The sequence below is a fragment of the Gracilinanus agilis genome, chromosome 1 (genome assembly GCF_016433145.1).
Source record: "Gracilinanus agilis isolate LMUSP501 chromosome 1, AgileGrace, whole genome shotgun sequence".
Lineage (NCBI taxonomy): Eukaryota > Metazoa > Chordata > Mammalia > Didelphimorphia > Didelphidae > Gracilinanus > Gracilinanus agilis.
In genome coordinates, this window is record NC_058130.1 from 268,663,803 (window position 1) to 268,687,630 (window position 23,828).

The 23,828-nt window shown below is 37.2% G+C and overlaps 1 protein-coding gene across 1 annotated transcript in view; it reads left to right on the forward strand.

The window, feature by feature from the left end:
- Positions 1-9,128: 9,128 nt before the first annotated feature.
- The window catches only part of BAG1 (BAG cochaperone 1), a 54,825-nt gene continuing 40,125 nt past the window's right edge, over positions 9,129-23,828 (forward strand). The window contains exons 1-2 of the mRNA XM_044661557.1: positions 9,129-9,203; positions 19,758-19,886. Of these exons, the coding sequence (XP_044517492.1) occupies positions 9,167-9,203; positions 19,758-19,886 (166 nt within the window). The 5' untranslated portion in view covers positions 9,129-9,166. The remainder of the gene's footprint in view (positions 9,204-19,757; positions 19,887-23,828) is intronic.

Sequence of the window (23,828 nt, forward strand, 5' to 3'; positions counted from 1 at the left end):
GCGAAAATAGCATACTTCCTCCGCCCACCGCACCCAGGCTTCGCTGTCCCCTCCTCCTTTGGGCTTCCGCCCCGGCAGGCTACCTACTGCGCGTGCTCAGTCTGCGCGCTCTAGCTGATCCGAGCGCTGGGAGATTCTCTAGTCCGGGTTTTCGAAGTTACCTGGGCTCTGGGCCTCCCTAGTTCTGGAAATACTAACTCTACGGGGATGCAAAGAGAGGCGTTTCCTTGGGGAAGAGAGTCATTAGCTTGTTCTTGGGCTCTGAGAATTTGGAGCTGGAAGAGCCCTAGGACATCAACCGAGTCCAAAGGTTCTTTTTAATCTTTTTGTGTCATATACCTCTATGGTAGTCTGATGAAGGCTAAGTAACTCTTCTGGAATATCGTTTTAAAGGTGTAAGATAAACTATATAGGATTATAAAACATTCGTTACCCAATTAAAAAAAAATTTTTGATCTACAATTATGATAGACTTAGCTAAATGATTTATACAATGATCCAAGACAATTTCAAAGGATTCGTTATGAAAAATACTATCCACCTCCAGAGAGAGAATTGATAAATTCTGACTGCAAATTGAAGCTCTTTTTTCATTTTATTTTTTCTACCCTTTTTTTGAACATAGGTAATATGGAACTATGTTGTGCATGACTTCACTTGGAAAATGGGCACCATGTTGCTTTCTTTCACAATAAATGGGGGAGAAAGAGAAGAAGAGAATTTGGAATTCAACATTTTAAAAAATGAATGTTAACTTTTTTTTGAAATTCCAGATTTAGTTCCACTCTATCATTTTATACACAGGTATAAAAATGTTCATATTAGCACATGGGATGTTAAGAACATGAAGGAATCATAGGTGCCTTTTATCCTGTCCATTCCCAATATTTTACAGACAAGAAAAATGAAGTTCAGATAAAGGAAATATTTTGCCCTTTAGAATACAATCCCTTTTGAAACAAATATTTTGTAGTTATTTAATTCTGTAATTATTATTCCTCACTCCTTATAAACTCCATGGACTGCAATTTTCTTCCTTTGTATCCTTATTACCTTTATAATGTCTAATAAATATTCGTTTAATTAAATAGAGAAACCTAGAGAAGGGAGAAAACTCACCCACAGTCATACAGATTTGAAGGTAAAGAATCAGAGATCTGACGCCCTTTGATTTAAAATATTTCCATGCTTTCCTTCTCTGTAAGAAACTATTTCCAAGGATGCTCACATAAAATAGCATATTTTTCATATTTCAATGAATGAACTGATACTTCTGTTTGACCACAAATTTACATAGCATTATACATAGACCAAGATTTGAGTTGTATTTGACCTCCGGTTATATTTAAATCTATTTTCAGATCCATTTTTGTTCCTTTTAACATTTCTCTAAAGAATGATTTGAGTATGTTACTTCATCTAAGAAACAGAATGTGAAATGAGCATGATTCAAACATCCCATATCTGTGTGGATTTTATAATTAATATCCAATGACTAAGCATTATATTTAATAAAGTTTTATTATAATAACTGAAGTAAGAGACTTAGCTATTCAACCCTCTCACCAGAGCAAAAAAAGGAGAATGTGGCGGAGCCTCAGAACTTATACCAAATATGACCACACAAACGTAGACAAAAGGAAAAGCATTCTAGGTAATAACAGAAAAGAATTTTGAGTAATGTAGTTTTTAGGGGTTCAAGATTTTCCAACTATACATTCCCTCCTGTGATCCTTTGGGAGACCAATCTCCCCAATGGATCATGGAAACATAATCAGATTAAAATTTACAATAATTCGGGGATAAAAGGTAAAAGAGAGAAAGAGCAAAGCCAATGTTAGGTGCATTGATAAAAAGCCAATTAGGGAACAATCCCCTTAGGCATAAGAGTGTACATTCAAAATAAATACATTCTACCCCACCCACCCCCCAAGTTCAAATTCACATCCCAAAGTTCACTCTGGATCTTCTGGTACAGCATGTGGTCTCTGCAGGCATCTTCATGGCACCTTCTCCAAACAGGTTTGCTTTCTGGGTTCTAGGAGGTAGTCTTCTGTTCTAAATTAGGCTCAAATTCAAATCAAAGTTCACAACAATAACATAGTCCCCCCGAGGTAGATAATAACAAACAGGGATCACTCAGGGATACATGGCTGAGTTATAAGGTATATGAATCAATTGCAAAAGAAATAAAAAACACCAAAAAATTCACATAAAAGAGAAAAAATAACTTGTGGATTAAATATAAAATATTAAAATCTTACATCTAAAAAATTTAAGTAAAGGAAAAATAAACCTATAACAGGTTCTTGAATCAGGGCCCAATTAAAGTGATTTATGTAATTATGCACTTACCCAATCAAGACTACAGAAAGTTTGCTACACTCTGAGAGATAGAAAAGGGACTAGATTATAGGAGCAAATGGGAGCCAGGAGGGCAGCTAAAGAAGTATTTGTTAGAATGTGGTTCAGTGGAAGACCTGCCTCTGACATTTGTCAAAACAGCCGCAACCTCAAACCCCAAACAAATTCAAGTCCTCTTGTCTTGGCTCAAAATTACATCAATTCCACTGGGATTTGATCTCTTTAACTGTGGGAAGCCAATAAGAGAATAGATAAAAATCTGAGACCCCTCTTTTGACACCTCTTATGATTCATACCTTTTCTTATTGGAAAAACGTTATAGACTTATTGAAAAGCTTTGAGTCCTTAGCAGACCAGCAACTACTGAGTTAAAAATTTCTCTCCTTGATAATTAAGAAGCCTGAACTCTAAAAAATATAGTCAAGGCTGGACACAGACAAAGATAGAGATAAGACTGAAGCCAGACTATCTGACCAGGTGCAGACCTGTAAATCAAGGCAGAACGCAATTAGTGAACATCTCCATAAAATATATCTCTGCTCCCAGAATTATCCCCTACTAATTGGTGGTTGGAATTTGGCCCTTGTCCTTGTAACTATATCTTTACTTTTTAGACTTTAATGGGTTGTGTATGATTTGTGACCCCTTCACAGCTGTGACTCTTTGTGTTCTTTATTTGAAATCAGTATATAATAAACTCCAAAGCCCACAGAGTTCAGATCAACATGGGCTAACCACTAGTCTGGCTGTTCTCATTTTCTTTCTCCTGTCTTAACAATCCTATGCCACCATACGCCACTCAGAACCCCAAAACCATATAGAGGCTGGCTCTCTATATTTAACCTTTATGCTGTGTAAATGGAATTAGCTCATCTTCATTCATAGTTAGACTCTAGCCATCAGAGATAATGTCATCCTACCTCCCATAGTGGGGAGGGGAGATTAGTTACACACATGACAATAAGTAACATTAGTTACACATGTAAGATTAGTTACACATGACAATAAGTAACAAATCAAGAACAAGGGACTGCCCTTTGGGCAGTCCAAAACAGTGTTGAGGCTGCCATTTGTCCACTTGAATTAGAGGTGGATTCAGGAAGTGACGAAAGATGTTATCTTTCAAATATGATGGTAACCTCCTGTGGAGGAGTTGGCCCTTTGAACTTGGTGCTGAAGGATCTCCGCTAAGACTTCAGATGGCTTCTCTCTGAATTGTCACGTGGGTAAGTTAGGCCGACTTCCTTTCACCTCCCTTGGTGTTTCTAGAGTCTCTACCCTCAAGGAGGCTTCTTTGCCTCTCTAATTGTCAAAGGCCTTGCAGCTAGTAGCCTTGTTTAATTAACCTCTAAATCCTCATCCTGGCTGGACCTCTGATCCGGGCCAGAGTTTCTCTCTCTCTATTTCCCTACCTTCAACCTTCCTAATTGTAAATTAGCTACCATAAAAGCTATTCTGACTTGGGTCTATTTAAATATGGAATCAAGCTAATTGATTCCTGGTGACCATACCTTAAATAAATATTTTAAATTCCCCTCTTACAATGCTTGGTTGACACTATGCAGGTAGCTTTGTGCTTCTTTGGAAGTGTGCAGTGGTTCTTTTTATATTCCTTCTTCTGGAATCAGACAAAATCATTAAGCAAAGTCCCATAATTTTTTTAAACAATCAATGGCATTATTTCTATAGTTCAAAGATTTGGAGTATGCAGTTTAATTAGAACAAATGTACTTTAAACTTATTTTATGCAAAATTTAAAAAAAGTAATATTGATTACATGTACTTCAAAGTACTCAAATACTATATTGCAAATACAAGGAAAAAACAATAATAAAAATGTTTTAAAAATAAAAATATAGGGGGGCAGCTGGGTAACTCAGTGGATTGAGAGTCAGGCCTAGAGACGGGAGGTCCTAGGTTCAGATCCAGCCTTGGACACTTCCCAGCTGTGTGACCCTGGGCAGGTCACTTGACCCCCATTACCCACCCTTGCCACTCTTCCACCTATGAGCCAATACACAGAAGTTAAGGGTTTAAAAAAATAAAAATAAAAATATATAGCTTACAATCAGTGACACACTGTGTCAGCCATGGAGAGGTAGAATACAAAGGTTCCTCACCCAAAAATGAGATCCATTCCCTTTTTAAACTTGGCCATGATCCACTGTGTGAGTACAAATGATTTTCACAAAATAACAGATTTATAAAAACAAAACAGTACTAGAGTAAATAATGTACATTCAAATAAAGTACCAAATTCCCAAAATTTACTATAGCCCTGTTATTGACAATAGCAAACAAACCCATTATATATATAGGATCCACACTTGTTTATATATAGCCACTTGCTATGTGATATTTAAAAAACCTATGAACTGATGTATACCTGTCATGAATTCAACAGATATAGCAAATCTTTCAACCTTGGCAACTGCTGATGAAAACCTATTTGGGTCTAAAACATCACCAAGAATTTAGATTATTCTGGTGGAAAAGTAGAATAAGCTGAAGAGTAAAAGTATTAAATCATCCAGAAGCCACTTGCTACCTAGGGAATGCTCCCTCTTGGGAGCCTTCTAGGGGGACCATGCCCTAGGAATACACAGATTCCTAAATCTCTTAGTTCTCTGAGGCACAACCAAAGGCAAGTTATGTAAATATGCATCAATGTGTATAAAATCCAAATCTATTTGATCATGGATCTAGAGATGGAAAGAACTTTATAGGCCACTTAGTTTACAACTGAGGAAAATGAGACTCACACAAGTTAACTGACCAAAAGTAAGTGGCAGATAGAGCTTTTAAATTCAAGCCAATTATTGAATTGAATTCAGATGTCTGATTTTATTCTAAACACCACAAGTAATAGATATTAACAAACATTTTAAAAACTAATGACTGAGTCTGCAAGAGCCAATTTCTTTATAATGACTTAAAAATTAAATAAGCATTTTTCAAAAGTCTCACACTTTCTTTAGGCCTCAAAGGAAAAGAATTCTCTGAAGTTCAGGTACGAATTGAATGCTTGAAAGGAGGTATGTTTCTCTGATTTGGAGAAACCCCTTGTTCTGGCTGTATGATTATTCACAAGCACCTATAAAACATGAAAGGATTTTTATTTATTCCTTCTAACCCCTGTTGAGTATCTAATGCTTGTAAAGTTTTGTATTAGGCACTGGAAGATAAAGGGCAGCTAGGTGGTGCAGTGGATAGAATGCCAGGTCTGAAATCAGTAAGACTCATCTCTGAGTTCAAATTTGGCCTCAGACACTTCCAAACTGTATAGCTCTGGGCAAGTCACTTCACTTTGTTGCCTCAGTTTCTTCATCTGTAAAATGAGCTGTAGATGCTATAGAAATTCAAATGTTATAGAAAAATTAAGCCTTTCTGAAGATTTTGAATAATTCTCTGAAGAAAAATAATCTTACTCATTCCATTTTCCAAAATTTCCTTGGAGCCCACACTTACCAATTATAGTCAGTCATCCATCCATCCATCCATTCATTCCACAAGTTATAAAAAAATATTTATCAATCTCCTTTTCTGTGCCTAGACGGTTTTAAGTGTTAAGGATATAATGAATAAAACTAATCCCTGTTCTCATGAAGCTTGCAATCTAATTGGGATGGATAATAATGAAATGGCTATGGAGAAACAACAATATATCCCAGATGAGTTGAAGGTAATTTCAGGGGGAAGGAACTAGTGTCAAAGAGGGCTTAAAAAAGGCTTCTTTGCAGAAGGTGAGATTTTAGCTGAGACCAGAAAAACTTGTAGGTGGAGATGAGAAGGGAGAGCATTCCAGGCAAGGGGGACTGCCAGTGAAAGAAAAAGCCTGGGGCTGAGATGTGGAGTGATGTGGAATGTCTTGAGTTAGGAAAAAAAAAGAACAAATATGGAGGGGAGTAAGATGAAGCAAACCTCTCACTCCCTCTTTGTTGTCTTCCCCAAAGTTAAATCTCTGATATAAAGCTTATAACAGAGGATATTAAACAAGTTCAATAACTACTTATTGACTGGCTTACTGTGTGTACAATGCTATGTATACTGGAAGTACAAGGAGATTGTTTTCAAAGACATTAAAGATAACTATAAGGAAGGAAATAAACTTTTTAAAAAACTGTTACCTTCTGTCTTAGAATCCATATTATGTTTTGGTTGGGTGTTAAGTGACTTGCCCAGAGTTACTCAGATAGGAAAGTGAGGTCAGATTTGAACTTAGGACCTCTTGTCTCTAGGCCTACCTTTCAATTTACTGAGCCACCTAGATATCCCTGGGAAACAAACTTTTATCAAGAGCCAAATTTTATCAATGTGCCAAATGCTTTACAAATATCTCCTTTTATCTATCCCATTTTATGGTTGAAGAAATTAAGGCAAACAGATTAAGTGACCTGCATTGGTCACACAGCTAATAAGGGTTTAAGGTCACAATAGAACACTGCTCCAGAGTCTAGGCACAGTGGTCTATCCCTTGGACTGTCTAGCTACTTCTAGGTCAATCAATCAATATTTATTAAGTTCCTATAATATTCCAGGCATTGGGCTAAGTGTTGGGGATTAAAAAAGATGGGAAAAATAGTTCCTCTCTGTGAGACGCTAACACTTATCAACTGGGTTTTTGGGAACCCCAAGTTTGCCCCTGTCCCCTGAGGAAGTGCCCTGAAGGAAGTCCCAGACTGACCCATTTCTGACTGAACAATAGACCTTAAAGTGCTTGATGATCCCAGTTTAGGTGGGACTAGCAGACAGTCAAATGTTAAATACACTTTTAGTCTTAGTTTCCCCCATTGTATCAGAGATCCTTCCCAAGAAGACCAATATCTGTGAAGGAACCATCCTTTTAATATCCATTGTAAATCACTCCCTGATACCCCAGTCTCTGGTTACAGCCTCTTTCCCAAGCCTGCTTATAACCTGTCAATGTATGTTGACATACATTGTTGTATGTCCTGTTGTTGTTGATATCCTGAGTTCCCCAAAAGGTATATAAGATCCCTATGTTTTATTGTTCTATCCCCGGGAGATTTTTCACAGAGATACTGTTCCCAGAGTCCCAGAGCCCTTGGCTCTGTTTGTTTTTTAGGCGCTTGACTCTGCGTAGCAGCTGAAGAAAGACTGGGTTTTACTGACTACTTTAGTAGTCTTGTGTTTTTTTCCAGGTTAACACACTAATGGGGAAGATAATATGTAAACAAATATAAGTCAATCAACAATAATTTATTAAGCACCTTGTGGAGATTAAAATCAATATGCAATAGCTAAATATTATATTTTATAAAGTTTTATTAATAATAAACTAACATTTAAAAAAATAATTTTCCCTAGAGGGAAAAGGTACTAAACTCACCCAGCCCCTCCCAGGAGCAAAAGAGAAAGCAGGAGGAGTTACAGCCAACCATAAAACAATAAACGTGACCACCCAAACGTGGAGGTGCAGGAGAGATTAAAGGGAATTTTGGGAAAACTAAGGACTTATGGGGAATGAGGTCCAAAGTTCAAAATCTCCATTTATACCACATACTATGTGTCAGGCTTTGCTAAACTCTGGGGATACAAAAAGAAGTAAAAGAGAGTCACTACTGCTCTTAAGAAACTCATCACGTAATAGAGGAGAGAACAACAAACAAATACCAATCAGTCACTATTTATTAAGCCTTCTTTGTGCTGTTTCTCTTTGCTAAGTGTTAGGGATACAGAGGGAGGCAAGATAGTCCCTGCCCTCAAGAGCACTCAATCTATGGGGCAGACAATATAAAAACATATCAATCAATATTTATTAAAGTTTCTTTGTGCCAGGCCCTATGCTAGGTGCAAAATGATAAAACATGTATAATCAAGATCAAATTTCTTAACATCTTCGAGGAGCAGGGAGGGAAAGGAAAGTGGGAAGGGAAAGAATGGAGGGAGATGATTTGGATCTTATAATTTCGGAAAACATATATTGAAAGTTATTACATGTAACTGGGAAAACAAAATATCTTTGAATTAAGAAAACAAAGAGATAAAAAACTGTCGCTCTCCTCAAGGAGCTTACGATATCTTGGGGGAGGCATCATTCAAAGATCAATCAATCTTTACTTTGCCTTCTGTGTGCCAGACACTGCACTGCGCTAAACCCAAGGGTTACAAAAAGAGGCAAAAGACAGTCTCTTGTCCTCATGGAGATTACAATCTAATGGGAAAGAAATCAAGCAAACAACAATTGACAAAGAAAGCTATATACAGGACAAATAGGAAATAATTAGGAGAGGAAGACACTAGAAAAAGCGTCGAAGACCCTATAAAAATTAACTACAAAGTATTCTGAAAGTTTAGAGACCTCCAGTTGTGGGAATCAGAGATCGCTCCAAGGAGGAGGTGGTAATTGATTTGGGATTCCGAGAATGGCGAGGATTTTGACAAAAAGAGATAGAAAAGGGAAAGGGTGGAATAAATAATGCCAGGCCTAGAGAACCAGGAGTAAAGAAAAGTGTTAAAGCCCAGAGATGGTGAAGGGTTGAGATTCCTCCCTACAACCTTTCCCTTTTCCCATGCAAGTCCCAGCAATCCTTTCGGGACCGTCTCCGGTTGCTACTAAACTGTGGAGAGGTGGATTTTCCCCTCCTGACTGCCGGCTCATCTTACGGTCGTATTGAGCATGCTCAGCAGCCGGACAGGTTTGGGCGCCTGCCAGGTTACCCGGGTCTCATACCTGCAACGTGGGGAGGAGGCAGAGCCAGGGGGCATTGGGGAAGGGGTACGCAGTGGATGATTGTCAGGCTTGGGATTCGGGGAGTCGGAGGGAGTATCCTCAGCCGAGATGTCGGGGCCCTCGATGACCATCACTGTCACCTACAGTAAGTGCCCGGGGTGGGAGAACCGGTGCTGATTCCTGAGGTGAGGGGGGTTGGGAGTGGGGGAAGTTCCCTTCTGGGCTGGATCCAAGCAGGTAAGGGGTCTTACTGAAACCGAAGTTATAATAGAGACTGTTGAGGATGATGATCTCCAGAAGCAGAGAGCCACAGGCTCCTTATTTACTAATAATCAGGGGGACAACTAGCATTTATTAAGTTTTCACCATGTGCCAAGTACTACTAGGGATAGGGAAGACTTGTATATTTTGGTTGTATTTTTTTCGTTTTCCGTATTTTTTCCTTTATTTCTTTCTTCTCTTCTCTACTCTCTTTTCTTTCTCACTTTATTATCTTTTTGTTTCAGTCCTGGAGGTGGGAGACGGACACTAGAAAGTCACAGAAGTCCCTTCCAACTAACTCTCAGATTCTTTGATTCAGTGTTACAGCAGCTTCCCATATACTCCACTTTTGCTACTGATAATAGCAACAAAGCCTTTAATCATATAGCACTTTAAGGTTTGCAAAGCATTTAACATATATCAATTCGTTTGAGCAGGAAGGATGTTGGGAAAGCTTAGAAAGATTGGCAGCCTCCTTAGAGAATTGCTGGCCGGAGCTCCGTCTAAAAAGTTAGATTTAACCATTGTGATTATGGCCTAAAGAAGCCAAGAGCTCACAATGCCAGATCTCTTCTGGTAATCAAACCTGACTGTGGAAGCAGCCAGTGCCCCCTTTCCCCCCAAAAAAGGGATGTTCTGATTTAAAAGGAGTCTAAATAACTTAAAAAAAAAATCCTAACCTTTTATCATAGAATCAATAATATGTATTAGTTTTCAAGGTAGAAGAGCAGTAAGGCCTAGGCAATGGAGGTTAAGTGACTTGCCCAAGATCACACAGCTAGGAAGTTTCTGTGGTCAGATTTGAACCAAGGATTTCCTGTCTCTAGGCCTGGCTCCCAATCCACTGAACCGCCTAGCTGCCTCCCTAAATAACTTTTAAAAAGCAGACTAAGTCTTGCAGGATCTACATTAATTGGATCTCTGGAGAAGCCTCTCTTTTAATAGTTGTTTAACAGGAACTGTTTGCAAAATGACTTACATAGTTCCAGAGCTATTTCAGTAGCTATCTAACCCTCTCACTTTATTGATGAGGAAATTGAGTCTTAGAGAGGCTAAATCTATCATTGTGAGGATCAAATAAGATAATGTATTTGTGGAGTACTAGATGAATGTAGCTATTGTTGCTGACACCTAGAATACAAAAAAAGATTAAAAAAAAAAGACTCAAAACCAATGAACTAGCTCTGAGCTCACTCAACACCCTTCCCCCAACCCTTCCAAGCTACCTGTACTAGAAGATCCAGGGACCACACACACAGACTTGCAACAGTCACATAGATGATTTCAGAGGTGGGATTTGAATCCAGGTCTTTTGACTTCAAAGGCAGTGAGTGCTCTTTTCCTAGAGGAGGAAAAACACCAGAATAAAGAGTAAGGAGATCTAGATTCTTCTATCCCCTCTAGAAGGAGGCAACAACATGGCTTTATGTTCTACTGAGTTTTAGAGTTTACAGAGTGCTTTCTAAGCAGCCATAAATTTGGAGCCCACTATCTGGCTGTGTAAGTAATTTAGTTTTATCCAACAAGTATTTTTGAATAGTCTACCATGTACTGGCACTATATTTGGCATAATGATGAATCCAAAAAAAGTCAAAATTTCTGTCCTGAGATAACTTATAAGAGAGGCAATAGGGTATAAATGAAAAGAGCATTTGGATTGGGGAACTGGAGAATTAGGTTCTGTTCATAATTCTGCCTTTAACTAGTTTTGTGTTTTGGAGCAAGCAATGCCATACTTCACAAGGGCAAATGTTCAAATTTTCAAAAAGAAGAAGAAAGTAGAGCTCACAAATTCTACCTCTACACCTAGATATCCTTCCTCCCTCTTTGCAGTGCTATGGAGACCCCAATTTCAGACGGTGGGAATTTACTTTGGCTACTTCAGACAGTCAGTGGGCCATAGCCCTTCAGGAACAAAAATACCAGCATGGCAAAGCTCTGAACTACCGGTGCTGAGGCAGAGAATTGAAGAACAGAGGGTGAAGATCAGATCACCAGAACTGGTACACCTTTTATGTGTGTTGTAGGGGCTGGAGCTTTGAGATCCAACCCAGAAGGAAACCACCATCAGAGAGGACAGCCAGAAAGTAAATAGGAGAAAAATCAGGGAGGAAAAAAAAGAATGAAAGTGCCAAAGATTTCAGAAAGAAGAAAGTTCAAAGATCTTGAACATAAGATCAATCAATAAACAGTTATTACTAAATTTTATTTTTCCCCCAATTACATGTAAAAACAGTTTCCAACATTTTTCAAAAAATTTTAGTCTTGAATTCTTTCCCTTCCTCCTCTCCTACCCCTACTGCCTTGAGATGGTAAGCAATCTTTACATATGTAATCTCAATAAACATTTATCAAACATCTGCTTTGTGCCAGGCACCTTGTTAAGCACTAGAGATACAAAAAGAGACAAGTCCTTGCCCTCAAGGAACTTAATGTGTTTCCAGTGGTGCTATTTGGCACTGGGCCAGGGCTCACAGTGATTGTTTCCAAATAAAAATCTGACTGGAGGGGCTGGCCCTTGGGCAACATTTGACATCTCTGGTATGTTTTATTTTTTTGGCTCTGCTTGCTTCCCTCAGCATCAGATGTTCATGTATACCTTTTCATGCTTCTCTATATTCATCACATTCATCATTTCTTACAACACAATAATATTCCATTACATTCATGTACCACAATTTCTTCAGTCATTCCCCAATCCAGGGGGTTATTTATCGCAGCCTAAAACAGCATTGGCTTTCTTGATTATCATATCATACTCTCATGAATATAAAAATATAAACTATACTTCAGTGACTCCTAGATCTGGATCTCTAGCCCTAAATTCTCCCTGTTCCAGTCCTGTATTCCTAACTACCTCTTAGATATATCCACTAAATGAGTTCCACCACTACTTCAAACCCACTATCTCCCCCACAAAAGTCATTGTTTCCTTTTAAAATTTGCCCTACCTTCTAACTTCCAATCTAATGGAAAGAACATGCAAACAAATATATATAAAGCAAGCTATATACAGGAGAAATAAGAAATAATTAACAGAGGGGAGGCACTAGAATTAAGAGGGGTTGGGAAAGTCTTCTATTAGATGATAGGATTTTAGTCTTGACTTAAAGAAAGCCAGGGAGGTCAAGTAGGCAGAGCAGAAGAGGGAGACATGGGGAACAACTAGAGAAAATCCCTGGAGTCAAGGGATGGGGTGATTTTTTTACAAAGAACAACTAGAAGACCTGTGTCACTGGATCAAAGAATTCATGACAAGGAGTTAGGTGTAAGAATACTATATACACAGGAAGAGGCTAGATTATATAGGACTTTGAATGCCAAACAGCATTTTGTGTTTAATCCTAAAGGCAATAGGGAGCTTTTAGAGTTTCTTTCTTTATTTTAAAAACAAATTTCCACATACCCTTGGAGTTTATTAAGAACAAGAGTGAAGTACCAGACCTGTACTTTAGAAAAATCACTTTAGTGACCGAAAAATCAATAGAGAAAACATTAACAGAAGAAAGATCTGGAAAATAAATTCAGGTCTCTATGTATAAATACTTCAAAATAAAGAAAAATTATCCTACACTTAATGAATGAATGAAGAGGAATTTGATGAGAATAAGGAACCATGACATGCTGTTCCTGAGTGGTTCAAAAGAGAAATGAGAATTATGAGAGCAGAATTTATGGCCTGCACAGCAAAAATAACGGGCATAATAGAAATACTGGAGTCTGTAATGGCAAGCCTCACCAAAGAAACAAAATAGAGAACAATAAGTTGGAAGTGCAAATATATAGAAGTGAAGAACAATCTAGAAGAGAAGCAAAAAACAATAACATTAAAAGAAAATATACTCCTAATCAAATAAAACATAATGATCTTGAAGACAGGATATGCAGAGACAACCTAAGGATCACTGGTTTCCTAAGAGAACAGGACAGAACAAAAAACCTTTTATACCATAATGCAGGAAATAATAGAAGAGAAATGCCAAGAACTTGTGTACACAGAAAAACACACCATTTGAAAGAATTCACAGATTACTTCCAGAGAAAATGAAGACTGAAAGCTCTAGGATACATAGAAGTTAAACAATCCAATTTAGAAACGACAGGCTATCAGGAGAAAGATATTCAAATACAAAGGAAAGGAAATACAAATAACATAAGACTATCCTAACCCACCAGGAAATGTAGGAGGGAATGGAAAAATATGGTGTTTTTTTTTTTTTTTAATCTTTACCAGCTGTCTTAGTTTTACTTCTTCTTCTTCTTTTTTTTTTTTTAAACCCTTGTACTTCGGTGTATTGTCTCATAGGTGGAAGATTGGTAAGGGTGGGCAATGGGGGTCAAGTGACTTGCCCAGGGTCACACAGCTGGGAAGTGGCTGAGGCCGGGTTTGAACCTAGGACCTCCTGTCTCTAGGCCTGACTCTCACTCCACTGAGCTACCTAGCTGCCCCCCTTAGTTTTACTTCTAAGATAGAACAGGCAATGGCTAGGCATTTGGGGTTAAGTGACTTGCTCAGGGTTACGCAACTAAGAAGTGTCCAAGGCCAGATTTGAATCCAGGTCCTCCTGATTCCAGGCCTGGTGCCTTATCCACTGTGTCATCTAGCTGCCCCAAAAATTGTGTTCTAAAGAGCCATGTTGCTCAGAATGCAGACCAGGGTGGACTTATCCTACAAATCTGAGCTTAATCATACAGAACAAAAGATGGACATTCAATAATACAGAGACATTTGAAATCTTTTTAGAAAGAAAACCACAACTGAAGAAATTATTTGTTTCTTGAACACACCAAACAGTAGAAATGTAAGAGTGAGCAAATGCTGCAGCCTTGGACAGGAATATCAAGAGGGACAGCATCAATGATCAATAGGAAACTTCTTTCTAAATGTACATAAGGAGACAAAAGTAGAGGGGGAAGCTTGAGAGGAAAAAGTGAAAAGGCTGGTATAGGACATTAGAGACAGAATCTGGTGACACCTTGACTACAGATGAATCGATATTTTTTTTAGTGGGACTACATTACAACATGAGAGGGTACATAAAATGAGAGAGGGAAGCAGGAGGATAGAGAGGAATGTTTGATGTGTCAGGGTCAAATCAGGGGCTAGTAAGAAAGAGAAGGGTATATTGGGCAGTGGGTGAGAAGTGGGAGGGAGGATTGAAAAGAAAGGGAAAGTTTCTTGCTTTGGTGGTGGGAAGAAGTTCCACTGATGAATGCTCCTTTGGGGGAAGAGAAATGGTCTGTGAAGTGAAACAGGGACCTTATGCTGACTGTGGCCAGGAGGATTTAGCACTTGAAAAGTCTACTAGTCCTACTTTGGGAGGGGAGAAACTCCTGCTGGCAACTAGCACTTGAGGAATTGTTTGCCCTTCATTTTCAAAGAGATCCAATGACATCATGGGGTGATGTCTTGACTTGTACATGAATTGGATTTATTTAAAAAAAATTTTTTTAAACCCTAATATCTTTTTATATATATCCTTCTATATTAATTTTTTAATTTGTTACAGGGCTAGGCAATGGGGGTTAAGTGACTTGCCCAAGGTCACACAGCTAGGAAGTGTCTGAGGCCAGATTTGAACCTAGGACCTCCTGTCTTTAGGCCTGGCTCTCAATCCACTGAGCCCATGAATTGGATTTAAGTGAGGCAGAGTTGCACAAAGTCTTCAGCCTCACTCTCTCTTCCAGAGTCATCAATGTCCAGTGGCAAGACAAAAGTCAAGGCAACTGTCGATGGCCTGGGATGTAGTGGATGACCTTGGCATCTTCCATGTCTGACCAAGCTCTGAGTATTGCTTCAGCTGCCTTCTTGGCCATTGGAACAAATTGTTCTCATCTGCCCATTTCCACCGAGGGAAGTCTTCACATGCTTGGGGTAGGCATCCTACTGCCTTACTGCAGGTTGTTACCCTTAACCTGGTTTAGCCTGTCTGCTGAGACAGTTTTACCAGGGTGTGGCCACTGTGCATGCTACAGTTTATTAGAGCCACATGTTGGATGAAAGGTAGATACTGAAGACAGATGAGCCTCCCTGGGCTTAGCAAGCCCTACCACCAGAGTTGCTTATCTTCTCTGAACATTTGAGGGAATAGGAAAGCATGGACTAAGATAGGAAATTTTGAGACAAATAGGGGGAAAATGGTAACCAGAGATGAGTATAGTTCATTGGTGGTCCACGTAATCAGGAACGTTGTTAGGAAGGGGCCCTACCCTGGAGGATCAAGTTCCACAAGGCAGTGGCAGGAACCATGAGGAGGAGAGAGCCTAGAATGGATATCTTGAAAACTTTTGATTTCATGAGGAATTCTGAGAAAAGAGAGAGACCAGATAATTATAGGGGTCATGAATCAGAGAAAGAAGGTCTAGAGTAGATAGAAAGAAAATGAATAATGAACAATGAGGAAAATCCCTTTTAGAAGGGCACACAAAAAAGAATTAGAAATTTTAAAAACTAATGAACTAGATTAATTGAAGGGAAAGAGAGAAGAAAGGAGAATCTACTTGATTGAGAGGAAGAAAAGAACATGAGAATTATATAATCAAATAAAAGTGAGAGAAAAAAGATTTAATAAGTAAAACCCCAAAAGAAAAAGAGTAACAAATGAGAGATCAAGGTGAGAGGAAGGGAGCCACTGGAAATAGGATTACCTTTAAAAAAGATGAAGGAAAAGTACCTGAAGGAACATAGTACTGTATTTACAAAAGGTGTGTGGGGGTGGATTATAACTTGGGGTGGGGAAAAAAGCCTCACTAACACTAGAGACCGAGGTGGGAAACTAGAAACCTAATTGTTATAATTTTAAATGGAAATAGATTAATCTTACAAAACAAAAAGGAGCAACAGATTAGATAAGAAAACAATAGCCTACAATTTGTTACCTGCAAAAAACATTAAAAAAAACAAAGATATATACAAAATAAAACTAAGGGGATAGAGAAAAAATTACTATTCATCAAGCAATTGCAAAAAAAGCAGGAGTTGCAACTGAGTTATTTGATAGAGCAAATAAAAAGGGACAAATAGGGAAACAAATGCTAAAAGGAACCATAAACAACAAACCAATATCAATAATAAACTTATATGCTCCAAATGCCTTAGCATCTAAATTTATAAAGGAAACATTAAGCAATAAGAAGATATAGACAGTAATACAATAATAACTTCAATATCCCTTTCTCAATTTTGAGTAAGTCTAAAAGAAAGATAAACAAAAGGGGAAATAAGTTGAACAAATTGCGAGAGAAACTAAATTTAATAGATATTTGACAACTTCTAAATGGGTCTGCAAAAGAATATATATATTTCTCATCACCACATGGAACTTCTACAGAAATTAATCATGTACTAGGGCACAGGGATATTATAAACAAATATAAAAAGGCAAGAACAATTAAATATATCCTTTATATCCTATAAAGCAATAAAAATAGAAATTGGTTCAGAAACCACAAAAGATACAGACATAAACAGGAATTTAAATACAAAATCCTAAATAATGGGTGAGTCAAAGAACAAATTGAAGAAACAAAAGCTATGTAAAAGAAAAAAGGAAAAGAAAAGAAAAAGAAAGGATTAATGAATTAAATATACACTTAAAAATGAGAAAGCCAACAGATAAATCCAAAATAGTCACAAAAGAGGAAATATTAAAAATTAGAGTTGGAATAGATAAGTTGAAAAAATAGAAATGATAAATAAAACTAAAAGCTAGTTCTTTGAAAAGATTAACAAAATTTTAGTAGGACCTCATTTTATGTGACCAGTATATTCTAAGACCCTTTATGAAAATCGAAAGTTATAAATAATAGTAAGTCCTAGTATTTAATAAGTATTTCTTATGCAAACATACCCAGGCACTTTATGACTTTTCTTAGATTCATCAGAGCTGTTATTGTCACCACTCTTGTGCTTTGGAGCTTTATTAAAAACTAAATAGTATTACTGAAACAAAAAGAAGCACTGCTCTGACTTGGACATTACCTATTACAAATGAGAACTCTGGACAAAGACTGATATGGGAGCTAATGTTTGGCACAAAGCAATGTAATGACTCTCACTGAAGCTTTTCAAAGTGAGAGTAGGTGAACTGTTGTGAGACTTTATGCTGATTAGGAAAATGGCTCAGATTTAGCTTGTAATTAAAAATTTTTATTTCATATATTTTTCTGCCTTTTTATTGCTAGTCATGTATACTTGAATTCAAACGTGTTGATTTCATGTAAAATGAGGTCCTACTGTAATAAACCTTTAGCTAATCTGATTGAAAAGAAGATAGCAGAAAATTAGATCAATAAAATAACAAATGAACAAAGTGAAATCATAGGAAAACCAAAAGAATTAAAAGGAATAATCAGAACATATTTTGTATAGGTATAAGACTAATAGCCCATTCTCTACTAGATAAGTTGTCAAAGGACATGAACAATTCTCAAAAGAACTTCAAAGTGTTCACAACTACATGAAAGAATGTTTCAGATTACTAACGAGAAATACAAATCAAGACAACCCAGAGATTTTACCTCAAACCCTGCAAATTGGAAAAAATGGCAATGTTCAATATTGGAAGAGTTGTGGAATGCTAGGCATACTAACATATTGTTTGTGCAGCTGTGAAATCATACAACTAGTTTGGAAAGCAATTTGAAATTTTGTAAATAAAGTGACTAAAAAGTCGATACCCTTTGAACCATTGACTCAGTTCCTGGGCTTATACCCCAAGGAAGCCATCATTAGGAAGAAAGTCCCCATAATATTCCAAAATATTGATAGCAGCACTTCTTGTAATATCTAAGAATTGGAAACAAAGTAGATGTCCAACTTTGGAGAATGAAACAAATTGTGGTACATGAATGTAATATAATAATACTGGGTTACAAGAATGTTGTGTATAATGAATACAAAATCCCAGAAAGAGCTATATGAACTAATCCAGAATAAAGGAGAGCCAAGAGAACAATATACACAGTGATTATAACATTATAGGAAAGAGTGACACATCAAAAAAAGCAAAAGTAAATGTAACAAAATTATAAAAATCAAGCAAGACTCAAAGGAAGAGAAATGAGAAGACTCCAACTCACCCTTGCTGGATGAGAGAAACCCATAGGTATTACACCTTGTACGTTGTTTTTTTTTACTTTTTCAATATATTGATCAATTGTGTCGATTTTTTTTTTCTGTCCAAAAAACACTTTGTAATATGGAATGATTTTCTGGGACAAGCAGAGGGTAAGGATACATGGGATAACTATTATGATGTAAGAAACAAAAGGTATCAATAAAAACATTTTTAAAAATGAATGTCAAGGTTCCTAGGTCATGGCAGTGCTGCAGATGTAACATACCTAGATTTTAGCAAAGCATTTATCAAATCTTCTCATATCCACCTTGTGGAAAAGATAGATACAGACTAGATGCATGCACTTAGTACTCATTAGATGGCTGAATACAAAGTATAGTTGTTAGGGTTCTACTTCATTCAGTGGAGTACTTCAGGCATCTGCCCTTGGTCCTGGGTTATTTATGACTTGAATAAAGGCATAGGTGGCAGGCAGGATTATCAAAGTCACATACAACACAAGGCTAGGAGAGATAACTAATGGAGAATAAAATCAGCATCCAAAAAGATCTTGACTATGTTGAGCTGAATTTAGTATGGTCAAATTTAATGGGGTAAAAGGCCTTGGATTTGGACCCAGAAAATCTATTCACAAATATAAAATGGGGGATATATAGTTAAAAAGTAGTTTATAGAAGACCTGGGAGTTTTAGGGCACTTGTGAACTTATAAGTTAACTATGTGATGTGAATTAATAGTATGGCAGCAAATAAAGTAAATACAAAAAGTGGAATGGGCTGGGGGGGGGAGGGGATATTTTGCCTTTAGAAAAGAGGACTTTGTGATTACCAGATTAAAATATTCCAAAAAGGTAACATTTGGAAGGGAAATTAGACATTATTCCTTATAACTCTTAAAAGCTAGAATCAATAGAAATTAGAAGGAGGCAGATTTGCGTTTAACATTAGACAAAAACCTTCTAAAAATTAGATATAACCAGCAATAGAAAAGGCTACTTCATAAGTAAGGAGTTCTCTGTCATTGGTCACATCAAGAACAGTTTGGGTGACTACTAGTTGGAGATGTTATAGAATGGATTACTGAATAAGGCAGGAGGTGAATGAAGTGATTTTTGTGACTCCTTTAAATTCTGAGATTTTATAATCCTAATAAAAATTCCTTGAGGATAGAGACTTCTTTTGTCTTTTTTCTCTGTTGTTATCCATTGTGGTGCTGAGCTGTTGGCATGTAATTAATATTTCTTGAAATTTGAAATGTTTGTTTAATTTCTGCTCTAAAGATAATTTGTGTAATTTATAGTCCATTTGAATTAAAGAATTACTATTTTCCAACTGCAAACAATTACTTTTTTTTTCCAGACAATGAAAAACATAGCATTCAGGTTGTAGCACAGCAAGAAAACAGTGAACCAACACTTCAGGACCTGGCTCTTCTTATTGAACAAGTTACTGGAGTTCCACTTGCTTTTCAGAAATTAATATATAAAGGTAGACATTTTTCCTTTAATATTTTCAAAGAATCCTAATGTGCAAGTATGAATACTAGTAATAAAGTATAAATTTAAATTGTATATCACACTATTTTCTTTTTCTAATTCTCAAGCTAGGATTGTAAATATTGATATAAATTGTGCATAGAGAAGTATTAGACATGAGTTATAAACATTACTGATAAAATAATGCATGTGACAAATAATATTTGTGATAAAAGATATTTTTGAACATTTGTATTGGGAACAATTCATATGTATATATGATTGCCTTGTCTTCCTCCTCTTTCCTTAAGTGTCCTGATCCTTTGCCACTGAAACTCCATCCTCATCCTGAGGTCTAACTGATGCTCCTGCTTCCTTGGAGTGTTACAAGCCACCATTGGTAGAGGTTCTGTTGCTTCCTCTTGATGGTCAAGACCTTTGGACCTTGGTTCTCTCCTATCTAAATTATAGAAAGAATATTCTCTAATCATTGAATCTATGACAAGGGGAGATGTGTTCTTGATTACTATTAGAATTTAGATTTTCCCCCCTATGAAAATGGTATTAAAAGGGAGGGGGTAAGGTAGGGGTGGGTTGGGGAGGGGGCAACTGGGTGGCTCAGTGGATTGAGAGCCAGGCCTAGAGATGGGAGGTCCTGGGTTCACATCTGACCTCAGACACTTCCTAGCTGTGTGACCCTGGGCAAGTCATTTAACCCCCATTGCCTAGCCTTTACCACTCTTCTGCTTTGACTTCAAGACAGAAGGTAAGGGTTTTATTTTAAAAAAAAAAAAAAAAAAAGGAGGCCAGGATTTTTAGTACAGAGAATATATGTCTTAGATGATAGGAGATACTTGCCCTGCCCAGTGACAAATGTGATTTTGCAAAGACATGCAAAGTAGTTTTTTTTTTAACCTCTTACCTTCCATCTTAGAATCAATTCTGTGTATTATTTCCAAGGCAGAAGAGTGGTAAAGGCTAGGCATTGGGGAGTTATGTGACTTGCCCACAGTTACACAACCAGGAAGTGTCTGAGTCCAGATATGAAAGAAAGTTCTCCCATTTCCATCTATTGAATCACTTAGCTGCCCCCAAGAGACCCACTCCTTAATAAATTTGTGGGATACTGTCTCTTTGTAAGTTAGATATGTAATGCACATTATAGTTTTCTTTCCAGAAATGATAAACTCATTTTATCCCCAAAAGGCCAGTATGGGTAGACTCTGTAAACAAAAGTCAGATAAATCATGTGAGAATACCTTTCAAATTACAGACATTTGTAATAAATTCTATGCCTTTGTGAAGCTTTTTCCTACATGTAACGTTGACTTCAAAACTTCTCTCAGAGAATATGATTGATTTATATGACAGGAGATACACCGCACAGTGACAAATATAATTTTGAAAAGTCATTCAAAGTAGTTTTTCATAGTGAATCTTAACTTTGATGTGTGGTAGTGGACTAGTTAAAATTTTTAAATGAGGGGGCAGCTGGATAGCTCAGAGGATTGAGAACCAGGCCTAGAGACAGGAGGTCCTAGGTTTAAATCTGGCCTCAAGCACTTCCCAGCTTTGTGACCCTGGGCAAGTCACTTAACTCCCATTGCCTACCCTTACCACTCTTCTGCCTTGGAACCAATACACAGTATTGATTCTAAGACAGAAGGTAAGGGTTTAAAAAATAAATAAGTAAAATTTTAAATGAATTTTAATTGGCATTCATGCTGATATTTTGCCTATCTTGTCTTGTAGCATTGTTTTTTGAAGCTTTTCAAGGTGTATTAAAATTTTTAGATTTTTTTTTTGGAAAGTCTAGCTGCCCACATCTTTAGGGTTGAATGAAAGAGAAGGGCCCAGCTGATACTGGATTATTATCTGAAAAGAAGTCAATATTCAATAAAGATTTATTAAAGGGGCAGTTCGGTAGCATAGCGGATGGAGCTCAAGGCCTGGAGTCGGGAAAATCTGGGTTCAAATCTGGCCTTAGACATTTTCTAGCTTTGTGAATTTTGGGCAAGTCACTTAACCCCATTTGCTTTTCCTTGCCTCTCCTCTTGTCTTAGAATGATGGATACCAAGACAGAAGGTAAATTTTTTTTTAAACCCTTAACTTCTGTGTATTGGCTCCTTGGTGGGCAATGGGGGTCAAGTGACTTGCCCAGGATCACACAGTTGGGAAGTGTCTGAGGCTGGATTTGAACCTAGGACCTCCTGTCTCTAGGCCTGGCTCTCAATCCACTGAGCTACCCAGCTGCCCGGTAAATGGTTTTTTAAAATTTATTAAGTCCTTATTATGTGCCAGTTGTTTACTAATTTTTGTGTCTGATTCTTCATGGCCCCTTTTGGAGTTTTCTTGGAATAGATATTGGAATGATTTGCCATTTCCTTCTCCAGCTTATTTTATAGATAAGGAAACCTAGGGAAACAGGATTAAGTGACTTGCCCTGGGTAACACTGCTAGAGTCTGAGATCAGATTTGAATTTAGGAAGATAAATCTTTCCGACTTCAGGTCTGGCTCTCTATCCATTGCACAAATTTAGCTGTTAGACACTCTGCTAAACCCTGGGAATAGAAATAAAAAGAAAGTCCCTGCCCTCAGGGGAAGACATTACACAAAAAATAGCTGAAGGGATTTTGGAAAAGGCTTCCTGGTACAGGGGCATGATTTTTGTGGAGGCAAAACTAAGCTGAGCTGCTGGTGGGAAATGAAGAGAGGAAATGAAGCTACAGAACATGGTAGATGCATCCACCTACCTTAAAGACTATTGAATAGAAGAGGCATTAAATATATTATTAGAAAAGGAAGCTGTAAAACCAGTGAATGGAAATTATAGGGAAGTAGTTTTTGTATATAGAATACAATGTAACTTCCCTAGGATTGGAGTGGTATGAAAATGAATTGGCCCACCTCATTGGGTAATGATTTCCCTTCTTACGATGGATGTTCAAGCAGAGACTGGACTTGCTGGGGGAATATTGTGAAGGGAATTCATTCTATAACTAAGAATAGTCCAAATCTAGGATTTTGTAATTCTGGTAAGGTAGGTAGAAACCTGATAGTGTTGGGGTTTGAATATAAAACTTAGGAAAGTGGATTTCATCATGTAGGCAGCCATTGCAATATTTTTTAGCACAGGTATGATGTGATGGAAGTATTTCTTTAAAAAAATTATTTCCCCTATTCATGTAATAATTTTCAACATATATTTTCTGAAATTGTGAGGTCCAAATTGTGTCTCTCCTTCCCTCCCCCATCTCAGAGATGGTAGCAATTTAATCTGGGTTATACATGTATTATGCAAAACATACTTTCATATTGGTCATTGTTGTAAAAGAATACTAACATAAAACCAAAACTCTAAGATAAAAATAAATAAACTAAAGTGAAAAATAGTATGCTTTGATCTGCATTTTGACTCCAAAAGTTCTTTCTCTGAATTTGAATTTGAATAACATTCTTTGTCATAAGTCCCTTAGAATTTTCCTGCATTACTATATTGCTGAGAGTAGCTAAGTCAGAGTTGATCATCATGCAATATTGCTGTTACTGTGTACAGTGTTCTCATGGTTCTGCTCATTTTACTCAGCATCAGTTCATGTAGGTCTTTCTAGCTCTTTTTGAAATGATGAAAGTATTTCTAAACTGTTGGAAGGACTAAAATGTAGTAGAGGTGGGGGAAGATTCCATGGACAACAAAACTGGTTTAGTAAGCTGTTACAGTAGTTCATAATAATATCAGCAGGAATGTCAATGCTCATTTCAAATTTTAAAATGACCCACTAAGAAGCATCAAATTGAGATTTGAGAAATAAGAAACTAAAGGCCTGAATTTGGTGGGAATTGAAAAAGAGGGATAAGAGAGACAAAAAGAAGAAAAAGATTAAAAGAATTTGGTGACTGTTGGATATGAGGGGCAGCAGGAGAAAAGAAAGAATGAGTGAAGCATTAATTGA